At 40.8% G+C, this 13,416-nt stretch overlaps 1 protein-coding gene across 3 annotated transcripts in view; it reads left to right on the forward strand.

Moving 5' to 3' along the window:
• The window catches only part of LOC126191486 (nuclear factor of activated T-cells 5-like), a 376,907-nt gene that overhangs the window by 336,662 nt on the left and 26,829 nt on the right, over positions 1-13,416 (forward strand). For all 3 annotated transcript variants that reach the window (XM_049932371.1, XM_049932372.1, XM_049932373.1), the window contains exon 9: positions 3,012-3,174. In XM_049932371.1, the coding sequence (XP_049788328.1) occupies positions 3,012-3,174 (163 nt within the window). The remainder of the gene's footprint in view (positions 1-3,011; positions 3,175-13,416) is intronic.

Here is a 13,416-nt window from a genome sequence, read left to right on the forward strand (position 1 = left end):
CTTGGCTTCAATTGAAGCCCTTGGCATCTGGTGTCCTGTTGTTGGTTCACACAGTAAAAGCAGGTTTTAAAATGGTGCAGACGTTTGCAACAGTCCTGTGTTTCAGTAATTTGTGGAGGTCAGTTGGTTTCGGGAAACGGTCTGAGGGAGGTGGCCACAGCAGTAAGACTTGTATCAGGATGATAGCATTTCAGCTCTCAATCCGATCACCCAGATTTATGTGTATGTGTTTTTTTTTTAAAAAAGGCCTTCTCCATACTTCTGCAAGTCAGGCAGGTGCTTGGTGTCTAATGACCTTGTTGTTAGTGGGATGTTAAACTCTAAGCTTCCTGCTTCTTTCAGAAAACAGTGTTGGTAGTTAACTGTTTTATGGCTTCCTTGTTGAAGGATTTAGAGGGGGGGGGGATTATTGCTACCTGGCAGCCTGTTTCACTTGGTACACAGAAATGTGTCTTTGATAAAGTGCCTTTATATACACAATTATTAAGAAACTCTGTGTAACAGTGTTCATGGAAGCCTACATTTGCAAAGAGTGTAGTCTTGGGTACTGTTCTGTAAAATTAATTGAAAGCAGTACTCATTCACTTTCTTGAGGTTTGAAATACAAATATTGTTTACATGTCAAAGTTATTACTGATTGTTAACAGAATCTTCCGTCAGTTCTTGGTAGAACAACATTATAATAAATGAAAAGCACCAGTTTGCTTTTGTTCTACAGTATTACTTTTATTATTAACTGGTTTTCGGCTTACAAGGCCATCTTCAGACATTTACTGAGTATTATCTTCAAAGAAGTTACAATGTTTGCAAACAACATTAGAAGAGAAGTAACACATCTACTTACTGTGAGTCAAAGTCCATAACTAACTAACAAATTAAGTGGTAATTGAAAATGCATTACTGTCTTACAGTGTACAACAATGAATTATCTAATGCTCATTCAAGGTGAAATATACAGCATAGGTTACAGGTTGAAAACTACTGTCAATAAAATTCATCTATGTATGTGACTGCATTGTCAATATGTTAAGTTCTCCAGTGTTTCGGCCAGTGTTATAAATGGCCTTCCTCAGGCTATTAAGCTGAGTGACTGTATTGTCAGTGTGTAAAATTCTCAATTTCGGCCATTTGTGACAGTTGCCGATACTTTGGAGAATTTTACATATTGACAATAAGGTTACATACCCTGAAGAATTTTACTGGTAGTGACAACAGCTGTGGAAGCTTTGACTTACATTGAAGGTCATATATATTTTCTTACTACACCATTTGATAGTGAGGTACTGTTTACTACATAAAATGATCTCAAAGTTGTTTTAGCAGTTTTCACAGTGTTTAATGACTGAGTTTGTGATACAACTTATGTAACTAACCTCCACAAGGTGGATAAGAGGAGGGAAAAGAGAAACCAGAGTTCTCCTTTAACGCTTCTGGTAGTGACCTGCAGTAATGACAAAGCAAAATTCATTTGGTCATTCAGCTGCAGTTATGGGTGGCCAGTCCAATGTTTTTTAAGCCCTGAAAGTATCTGTCTTCTCATTACCCAGTGTAATACTTAAAGATCTGTGGGAAGTATTTACAAACTAAAAGCTAAACACCGCTCACAGATTAGGCCTTAGACCTGTTCCAGCTGGCCAGCTGCTGCCTATAAAGCAGTATGAGGAGTGATCTGTGATCATGGGATATGTGATCAGCATTTTGCTAATCTCTCCAGCTGTCATTGCCAGTAGATGAATCCTGATGGAGCTGCGGCTTGTTTACACAAACAGTTCCTCATTTGGCATCATGGGGCTGAGTAGAGCCCATTCCAGTCTTTGCTGCCTCAGAAAAAAACATGAGGAGGTGCAGAGAATCAAACCTGGGTCCTTCCGCACCAAAGGCAACAAAACTAATCATTCGGGTTTGGATGCAGTCTGGGAAATGTGTGTTCAGTTTCTAAACAATTCCATTCGAAAGTGGAGTCTGTTTTCTAAAATTTTCAGCATCAAAGATACTCCTTCAGTTTGGTGCACACAGATCTCCCAATTTTTCTTCAACAATACAAGCCACTTTTTAAAGCGACTATTCCATTTTTATTAATGTATTTGTGCAGAAGCAGATTCTTGCTTATTGTGTGCAATGTGTTGTATGCTAGTGAATAATTATTTTTGCTTTCAGGGTGTTGTCTGTTCTGGTCCACAGTGTATGACTGCCAATACAAATCTTCTTTTTTTCCGTGGAGTTTAGGACATTATAATGCAATATAGTAATACCTTCACTGTTTTCTTTTTTTTCTCCAGAGTACCATACTGACTAGAGTGGGCTGGTAACAATGGCTGTGGTATCTATTTCTGTATTCCATATTTTCTTGTGGATCATTTTTTTTTTTTTCAATAAAGCACAGAGTTTTCGTGTTGTTTTGCACCTCTTACAAAATGTGCCATACACAATCTGTATGATGTGTGTATTTTTTTTTTTTTTGTCTTTATGCCATCCTCCGATCCATCTCTATCCTCCCACCGTCCCCCCTGTTTGGGACACCTCTCATAATCTGAAATATGATGGCAGTTTTTGCACATACTTTAGAAATACCTGTATAGCAATAAATGCAAATGAACTGATGAATCACACATTTCTATGTGTGTTTATCTTCAGTTATTTTTAATTCCTCTCATCACTTCAGATTTCAGAAATATAAACATATCAGTGACTCTATATGGGTTAAACAGACATACTTGTCAATATCCTTTCAAGTGTAGAAAGCTACTGTCAATGTCCAGACAACTGGATGAGAGTTTTCTTGATAAATAAAACATAATGACATGGTTGAAAAGAAGATTGATTACAGTATCCTCACTCAGAGTGACACTTATTAAAGTATTTACTTGTTATTCACAGAGTAATTTTGGCCATTGCAACAGCATTGATTCAAATTATTAAGTGCTTAATTCACTGCTTGAAGAATATCTTTTGGTAGAAAATGTATTTTTTCAGTACTTTTTCAAGACAATGTTTTTCTTTTTTGTTTGCAGACTCATCTTGTGTGCACAGTCCCCCCATATAGACGGATAGACATCAGTGAACCGGTGACAGTGAAGCTGCTTGTTATGTCAAGTGGTAAGACAAGTGAACCTCACACATTCACTTACCTGCCTACTACAAATCCTGTAGTAGCTGCAGCTCTCCAAGCCCCAGGTAAACAGAAAGTGCACTGAGCTTAAGCCATGTGGCCATTTTATGAACAGTCAGTTTAACATTATCAGGCAAGAGAAGTTATTTGCAAGTCAAAAATTTAATGCCATTTTACCGTTCACCTCTAGATGAGATGTATCACATGTTGAAAGTTTCATTAATTGTGATCATCATCCTCATATTATACTAAGAACTGCAAGAATTGATTCCTTAAGAGAAACGAGACATTTTTATGCCTCTGTCCCATTGGTGGGAAAAGAAGTCTTGTGAAAGCTGTTTGTAAATTTTAAGAAAGTCTTAATTATTAAAATGTGGATTCTTGTTCCAGTAATTGGAAATCCAAGAATTATGAGTCATCTGTTTCAATTCACAATGCTCATAACTTTTCTGCCATTTCATATGGTTAATCATGGTTTGGAACACAAATGCTTACTGAAGATGTGGATAATACTAAGGAAATTTAACTTCTGTTACTTCTCTTACTTTCTTGTACCTTAATTTTTTATTTCTGTAAGCCTTGTATTTGGTGTAAACAAGACACCATGCATCCATTTGATGGAAAGTTTTTTCAGTTGTAGTTAAATATACACACATTTTTCGCCCATGAATAACCATAAACTGACTGTTCTCAAAACGTATGTTGCTCTATAAGCATGCTTACTTTAGCATGCGCACAATGATACAGATGTGAAACTTATTGCTAGCTTATATTGATTTTGTTTTTAATGGAATTCAGTCACATATGGAGGAAAATAGTTTTTCACTATGTTCATGTAAATTACTTAATTCTGATCGGAGTCAAATGCTATTTTTGCAGAAGTGTAGTTATTATTAGAGTTTTTATAACTTAATTGAAGCTAGCACTGGGTGTCACATTTATTTAAGTGAAAAAGTGGCTTCAGTTGCGAATCTTGTGACCCAGTTTACTTATTTTTTTAAAATAATAAACTGAGCCATAAGGTTAATACTGTTGTTGCTTTTGCACTTTTTATTTGAAAGAGAAAGCAAATGCACATGGCTCTTTTGTTTTGTGATATTTATATATGTGTGTGTGTGGCTGTGAAATGAGCAACTGGTGCCTGTGCGTGTATTCTGCATATATAAGTTTGATGTGTGAGTGAATGTACATGTGCCATTTGCTTTAAATTGTGTAATATTACTTGAGCAAAGTTCCCTCTGCTTAGACAGTCTTGAATCACTGAACAATTCATTTTATTGCGTTAAGTTTCACAGAAAAGGCTTTACTGTGTATTGCATAATAAATAAAACAAACAGTTTTCGTCTGAACAGCCTAGTTATTATGCATGTTTGGGAACATTGTTCTTGCTTATAATTTTGATTGGCGTAAGATCCAAATAACTTGCAACATTTCTTGATTTTTATGCTTTGCTTTAAAAACTGATTTCTTTATTAAATGAATTTGGAAAGAAAATTTTCGAAAGCTCTATACAGTAGAGCTTAAGATTTTCGTAACCTACTAGTTGATTTCATATGTAGATTGGTCACAATAAATATGATGTTCAATTACTTACAAAGAATACAGATATTAAAATAAAATTAAAATTATTTCGGTCCAGTATCACATTGAAGATCTTACGCCAGTCCGTTGAAAGGGTTTCAATATATCTTATCTAACGTGATTTTTCTATGCATTTGCTTGTTCCCCTCACAGCAGAATTTCAGGTCAAAGCAGTTTGGAGAAGGTGCATCTTGTCAGTCGAGCGCCAGGGGGTACGCCCGGGCTGCGCTCGCTAATAATTCAGGTTCTGTCATCACGGTGACTACTATACTACACCTCATTACACTACACTACACTACACTCACCCATTGTGCTCTGTTCTCATTTATTCGGTATTCGGTCGCACACATTGGCATCTTTTGGAATTGTCCTCACTTTTAGCATTGTTCATGGTTGATGTGGTATACCTTGAATAATGTTACTCGTTTCTGGGGCAAAAAAAGGACAAGTCTTATGATATTACGTCTTTTGTATTTGTTAGCATTCGCAACATTTTGTAGAGTTTCTTTGGCTGATATACTCATTTGTTCATATATTCTGTTATTTAAATAAATTCATTTCGTTATTGAGAATATTTGATATTGATATTTTGAGGAGGGGGGGAAGAACTGTTGCTCTTACGTGTGTGTTTGTATGTATATAGATATATATTTTTTTGTTATCACCTATCATAATCACCACACAAAACCATTTTTATTAAAACAATTAACAATATTTGGTTACCATTTGTGAGCACACTTTGCAATTTTTCACAAGTTTCTACAATTGTAACATTAAATTTTATATTAATGAATACATTGCTACTAACTGATGTTGGAACATTTCATTTGTGTACACACATAAAGGTTTTTCTGTTTGAACTTTGTATCTGCTGATGGTCTTTTAACTTTGTTATAGAAACTATGCGAGATTGATTTATTGGCTTTCTCGTGTGGACATTATCCTGTCTTCAGTGAGGTAGTATGTTACCAGACCATTGTAAAGAATCCATTATAAGCATTAGATGTTCCTGAAAATGAAGAGCATTACTTGATCTTCATTTTGCTTTTATCACTCCCAAATTGTCCGCCAGTATGCCTACTCAGAGGACATTGTTACATGACCATTCCCATTGTTTGCCAAGTTTTTCCATAAATAGTTTCTAAAGTAAAATGTTTGAAGAAGTTCCATTTGGGATCCAAGTTGTTATGACTAGGCATACTGGGTAGATCTGTTTTTAGAAGTTATTTAATTGAAGTTTCACACATTTTGCGGCAGTTTCCAAACTTCGTGTAGGGCATGTACTAACCTAAAGTTCCATTTGTCGATGTGTGTTTTTTTCCTTCTTTTTATATTTCTTTATACACTTTCAATAAGATAAAGAATGAAGCATATTAGATAAAAGTTTATTTATGTATAAATATTAATTTGAGAGCACTGAAGTAAAATGTAGTTACAATTTACAAAGTTATGGAAGTAAATGACTGATTAGAGTGGAAAGAAGTACTCCTGTGCAAATAATAACAGCAACAATGATAACAGTAATAATAATAATAATGATGATAAAAAGCAGAGCATTTAAATATTCATATGAGAGTAGGAGAAAACTTTCTGTGGATTAAGTATTCAGCAGGAAGCTTATAGTAAATAAAATGGAGAAAGAGATACAAAATTCAAATTAATTTTTTGTTATATGTTTTCGATAAATATGTGAGTGTCTGCTTATTTCACAGAACACCAGTGGATGGAAGGCGTTCTGGGTGGTGCGGATATATTATTTGTTTCCAGGTTGCTGGCTGCAGTTCCAGATTCACTAAACATCCATCTACAGGTCCACAGTGTCTATTGAGTCAAAGTTGTGTGTGTGTGTGTGTGTGTGTGTGTGTGTGTGTGTGTGTGTGTGTGTGTGTGTGTTGGCGGTGTGTGTGTGTGTGTGTGTGTGTGTGTGTGTGTGTGTGTGTGTCAGTCAGAGATGGAGAGAGAGAGAGTGTGTGTGTTTTAAGGAGAAAGAGATATATATATATATATGTATGTATTCCAATGTTATATCTCTATTGATACGTATTTTTCGTACAAGTGCTTACTAAACTGAATCACTGTTTTAAAAAAAATTCTTTATTAGCTATGCAGTCAGTATATTGCATTGTGCTTTGGGTGCATCTGTTGGTATTCGTTCTGGGCATTACATAATTACTATGCTTTTGTTTCCTTTGTTCTGCTTGTTAACAGTGCGATGTGAGTTTACTCAAATTTGCTCTGCATGTCTTGTGGGACATAAAAAAAGTACAATATTTGTGTGACCTCAGTAATATTACTGAGATTATCATACAACTTCTGAGGCAGCTCAGCTCCTCTGAAGAGTTCTCCTGAAAAAGAGACATGTTAAGAGAACTCCAATTTATTTATTGCCACTGACTAAATTATCCTCTGGGCACAGCTAGATTGCTGTTTACCTCAGATGCAGTTTCAGTTGGGTCTTAGTGCCCAGAGATGACACTTTCATGCATACATGTTTTCTACTTCTGATGAAGGACGTAGTCCAAAAGCTGAATATTTCTAGCATTCTTTTTCATTGTGCCTGTCAGTGACTCAACAACTCCTTTCCATGTCATCATAAATTATTCTGTTCTGTTTATTTGGTTTTGATTAATTTTCTTGAAGTAATTAGAATATGTAATTGAGAGTTGTCATATCCTTTTGTAGTTTGCAGACTCAAGTGGATCAGTGTGATGATGAATGTATCTGTTTCTAAGAAATTATTATAAAAGTACATGTCATTTCCAGCAGTTTAATTAGGTGATATAAAAAATTTTCTGCATAGACTCTAAAGATAGTAGAAATATGGTATCCTTATGTTCTTGTGAATTTACATGTAGTAGAATCTGTAGCACTTGAATATTAATGGGAAAGTTGTCATTCCAGTATCTACTGGAGAATGAATTCATTTATTGTGAGAGTGGCTACAACTTCTTAGTGATTCTCAAAGAAATAGGCATACAGTGAAAATAAATCTGAAGAATATGAGGATGGAAGTTTTGTTACATGACAGTTGCTGTCATAACATTTATAACTGGTTTCAGCTTTTGATTTTTCTTTTATTTTCCCAGCTAATATATTGTAATCAGCTCAAATTATTGCACGGTTATTTTCTATTACCTCCCCTTTCTAACAGTATGGTTCATAGTAACATCACCCCCCAGGGGGGTCACTGCTCTTTGGTGAGTAAGTGCTTGGCTACCATGGGACCTCAGCCATTTGCAACCTTACTTCCTCTTTCTATGCTGCAAACCTACACTGTCTCTTACCTCCTCTGACTTTCCAGTGGATGATCCTTTTGGTGCAGACCCTGCCAGGACTTGATTCACAATTTTGGTCCATTTTTCTAGTTTCACTCCTGGCACTGTCTTCGCCTTCTGTTAATGATTATGTGGTCCCAAATATTGGCCTAGACCTGCCATCTTTTTCAAATTTTATGGAAGTGCGTGTTGTGCAGGGCAGGTCACCCACTGTGGTGTATTCTCCATCTCTGCGCACTTCCACCGTGGCACCCTTCCTTCCTGTTGTTTTACATCAAAAACCAAGCATGATAGCCATCTCATTGGGGGGCAGGTAGTCAAGTACCTGTACAGTGGTAACCCCCTGACCACAAAGAGACCGCACTGTTTGTGCTTGTGCTGCATAACCCTCATGTATGCCATGGAATATGTGTCCATCATGACTGAGGCATGGGGACTCCCAGGAATGGCTTGCTGGGCAGGTAGCCATTGCTGTGACTGGTTGACATCCATGGGGAGAGCCCCTGTTTGGAGTGTATGGCACCATGGCAGATAGTCCGCACATGAAATGACAAACTCTTCTCCCACTGGCAGTCACATGGTCTCAGCAGTCTTTTTGCAATGGACAGTCTCGTATGATGCAACTAAGTATCAGCCCAACGCATTCCCGTTCCTGGCCACGTCACGGAAGGAATGCAAGACTGGACAACAAGGAGCAAAATCCGCCTCCCCAATACCTGGTCTGTACCAGGACCGATGAGAGCCTTTCTGGCCACCAAGTTTTTTTTAAAAAATATGTTGATGACAAACACAGGGAAGTCGCAGCCATGTCTGAGTCTGAGATGAAGAGCAGTTCCCATCTGATTAAAAAGTCATCTCCTGTCCCGTCACAGTTGCTGCTCTCTTGTGAAAAGTTGGGTGACATGTCCATGACTGTCACTCCCCATCTTTCACCATGATCCTCTTTTGCAACTGATGATGAGCTGCGGGTCAACTTAGAGGGACGGGGTGTGCAGTTCATCCGAGAAGTTCAAGGTGATGTTCTACCAGTGAGGTGTGTCCCTCCTCCAATGAGATGCTTCACATGTAAGAAGTTAAGACATATGTCTTTCCATTGCACCGCTACCCCTGACAGCAGGGATTGTGGACATCCTCTGCATGCAAATGTTTCTTGTGCCCCTCCCCTCATCTTTGTAACTGCAGTGAGTTCCCCTCTCCTACCACAACAGATTTTTTTAAGTGTGAGAAGAAAATTCAGGAGTATAAGATGCTGGACAAGCTAACATATCAAGAGGTCAAAAAAAAAAAAAAAATAAAAATAAAAGTATGATTGTGTTAATTCCATATAAATTACACAATCTTTCACTGCAGCCGCAATGTCGCTGCCCTCTCTGTTGATGGTGCCTTTCTCTGTTGTGCCTCTTACAGTGAGCCCTTAGAGATGCCTGCTGATATCTGCCCCGCAAGTGGTTGGGGTCCCCTGGTGCTTTCTCCACACTCGCTTCAGGAGCATTGGCTCGCCACCTGCCGGGGACAGCGGTCCCCATTCCCAGCTGTAGGCATCTCAACCTCTTCTGCCTTCTCTAGCTAGGAAGAGGTCTCCTGGGACTCTTCCTTTCTCAGTTCCTACTGCTCCACAACAAGATGTCAGCTGGTGCCTGTAGGAACCACTGGGTGCTGGCCGTTGGATTTCTCGTTCTTCCCCTGTCCTTGAAACCATTTCAGCAAAACATTCTCGGTCCTCATCTTTTGAGGAGGAGGAGGACAAGAAGGATAAAAAGAAGTCTTCTACTATGGAGGAAATGCTGGTGGCCACCATGCCACTGGACTCTGAATGTACTCCTGTGCCCAAGGTGGAGATCCCAGTGGCTCCTGAGGCATGAGATCTTCCCAGGCAATGCGCCACAGAACCTATGTCAGTGGATCCCCTGATGTCTCAACCAGTGACAGCACATGACCCTGAGTCATAACCTGCTCCCCATCGGTTGTGACTGTCTGATTCTCCAGTGGAATAGTTACGGATTTTTTTCGCTACTACTATTGCTATCCAGGAAACGTGGCTTCTAGCAACTTGGACCTCTGGCCTTCATGGCTACCGAGGTTATTTTAAGAATCATACCGACTCAGAGAGGGTATCGGGTGGAGCTCATACGTATGTGCTGAACTCTATATACAATGACGTTGTGCCTCTTGATACACCATTGGAGGCTTATGGCTGTTGGGGAATGGGCGCATCAGGATTTTACCATCTGTAATGTTTATTTCCCTTCCAGTGATGTGCCCCAGGATGTACTGTCTGCATTATTCTCTCACATTTCCCACCTTCCCTTGTCTTGGATGACTTCAAAGCTCGTAGCCCTCTGTGGGGTGAGCAGTGATCACTGGCCATGGTAAAGACATCGAAATTTTACTGGCATATTTCAATCTTTGCCTCTTGAACAGTGGTGCCTCCACACACTTCTGTGTGACACGTGGAACTAATTTGGCCATTGATCTCTCCTTTAGCTGTCCTGGTCTTCTACCGTCTATCCACTGGAGGGTCCACGATGACCTGTGTGGTAGTGACTACTTCCTGATCTTCCTGTCCCTCTCACAGCTTCGAGCTGAACTCCTGCCTCTGTAATGATGGCTGGGATGTGTTCACCTCTGCTGTCGTCCTTAGCTCCTCATCGCAAGGAAGTATCGCTGCGGCTGTTCTGCATACAATGGCATCCATTCTTTTGGCAACCAACCAAACCATCCCCTCTTCCTCGAGACCCCATCTTTGGAAGACAGCACCCTGGTGGATACCAGAGACAGCTGCGGTCATTAGAGATCCGAGGCATGCTCTCCAACACCATAAGCAGTACCCTGCACTGAAGCACCTCATTGCCTTTAAACAGCTCTGTACCCTCGTCCTCTACCTCATAAAACAATAAAAGCAAAAATCCCAGGAATCATATGTTTCCACCATTGGATGAAGTACCTCTCCATTTCAGATATGGGCAAAGATCAGACAACTCTACAACTTAGAGTCCCCTGCAGGTGTACCAAGTATTTCCTTAGATGGTGCCATTTATACTGGTCCAGATGCTGTCACTGAATATTTTGCTGAGTATTATGCTCATGCATCTGTGTCTGAGTATTATCAGCCCATCTTTTGACCCATAAAACAGCAGGTGGTGTGAATGCGCTTGCCTTTCACTACCCATCACCTGGAGCCCTATAACTCTCCATCCAGTGAATGGGAATTCTCCAGTGCCGTAGCCCATTGCCTTGATACAGCCCCAGGGCCAGGCCACACAGCCTTGCCCCCTTTAATTGGATCTGGAATGAAGTTGAGTTTGCATCTCAGTGGAAAGAAAGCATGATAGTCTCGGTACTGAAACTGGATAATAACCCCTCTCGAGATGGACAGTTACTGCCCAATCAGTATTACTGATGTTCCAAGTTGCTCGAATGCATGGTGAGCAAGTGACTGTGTTGGCTTCTTGAGTCTTGGGGTCTTTTGGCTGCATCTCAGGGCAGTTTTTGCAAAGGCTGCTCCTCTGCTGAGTCCACCACCCAGACAGCCTTTGCATGTCGTCAGCACCTCATTGCTGTCTTTTTTGACCTACAGAAGGCTTATGACATGACATGGTGTCACCGCATCTTTACTACGTTACATGAGTGGGTCTTCCAATTTTTGTCCAGAACTACACCAGACGTTCCAGGTACAAGTGGACACTTCACTCAGTACCCCCCTCTCTAAGGGAATGGGGCCCCACAGGGCTCTGTACTGACCATTCACCTCTTTCTGGCAGTTGTCAATGGCCTAGTGGCGGCTGTGGGGTCATCGGTATCACCCTCCTTATGTGCTGACGATTTTTGCTTTGATATTACCGCTCTAGTATGGTTGTGCTGAGCGTAGCCTACAGTGTGCCTATGACAGACGCAGTCATGGGTTTTCCCCATGGCGTTTGGTTGTCCACCACCGTGACTCACGTCATGCACTTCTGTCACCATAGTAGGCCCCCCCCCCCCCCCCCCCCCACACACACACACACACACACGCAGAGCTTTACCTAGATGATCAATTACTTCTTGTAGTTGAGACTGTCTGGAACTAGTCTCCAGTTCCTGGCTGATGTGGCTTCCCCAACTTTGACAACTTAAGCGAAAGTGCTGGTAGTACCTCAATACACTTTACTGCCTCAGTAGCACAAGCTGTGGATACAGATCGCTCTACACGTTTGCAGCTCTACAAAAACTTCATTCAATGGGAATCTTGCATATGGTTCAGCATCACCCTCAGCATTGCAGATGCTGGACCCCATTCATCATTGTGGGGTCCGAATTATGACAGGAGCCTTCCAATCTAGCCCTGTGAACGGGCTACTAGTTGAGGCTGGAGTCCCTCCGTTACCTATCAGCTGCCAATAAAGCTGCTGAATTATGCTGCCTGAGCACCCCAACTACCGTGTTCTTTTCCCTGGAAGGTTGCTCCAACTCCCAAAACAGAGACCCAGAGCTGGGTTTACAATTGGTGCATGCCCCAGTGTGTCTGTTTAGAACTGCAACTTCCTCCACTGTCGCCTCTGGTCAGGGATACATCGTATCTGCTCCCCATGGCATGTGCTCCAACCTCGGATGTGTCTCAAAGTCTCCTTTGGTTCAAAAGGGTCTGTTGAGACCACAATTTTTCGCTGCCTCTTCGTGGCTGTCCTTGAGAAGTATCTGGGTTCAGAAGTGGTATTCACTTATGGCTTAACAGTCAATGGATGAATAGGCTTTGCATACACACATTCAGCAGTGAACTCCAGTCTCTGCCAGACGACTGCAGTGTCTTCACTGCTCAATTGAAGGCCATTAAATGATCCCTTATCCATGTTCGTTGTTGCACTATCAAGAGTACCCTAATCTATAATGACTCCCCCAGCAGCCTTGGGGCTATAAACCAGTGCTATTCTCCTCGTGCACTGGTTATGGCTGTCGAGAATCATGTCTCTGACTATCTGACCTCCATCAAGCTGGGTGGCCAGTTGTTTTTGTTTGGACCCCCAGTCATGTTGTGATTTTGCAGGATGCCAATTCTGGAAATGGGGGTCCCAGAACCAGACCTTTGGATGTTCGTACACCATCGATTGCTGGAAGTCTAGAACTCAGATTGGTCTGCTGTGATCTACACAGATAAACTGAGGACAATTACCAGGACCGCATGACAGTCTTCCCTGCTTGCTTCTTGCAGGGAATCCAACATCCTTTATAGACTCCACATTGGCCACACTTGGCTGACACATTACCACATTCTCAGATGGGATGATCCCCCTCACTGCCAATGCGGAGCCTGCCTGACAGTGACCCACTTACACCTAGAGTACCCTAATTTGGCTGTTTTGTGGTGGCATCATAAGCTTGTTGACACACTACCTCTGCTGCTAGTGGACAATGCCAACTCGACTGACCTGGTATTATATTTTGCCCATGTAGGTGGTTTCTATTCAGCTGTGTAAG

The sequence above is a fragment of the Schistocerca cancellata genome, chromosome 6, assembly GCF_023864275.1.
Source record: "Schistocerca cancellata isolate TAMUIC-IGC-003103 chromosome 6, iqSchCanc2.1, whole genome shotgun sequence".
Lineage (NCBI taxonomy): Eukaryota > Metazoa > Arthropoda > Insecta > Orthoptera > Acrididae > Schistocerca > Schistocerca cancellata.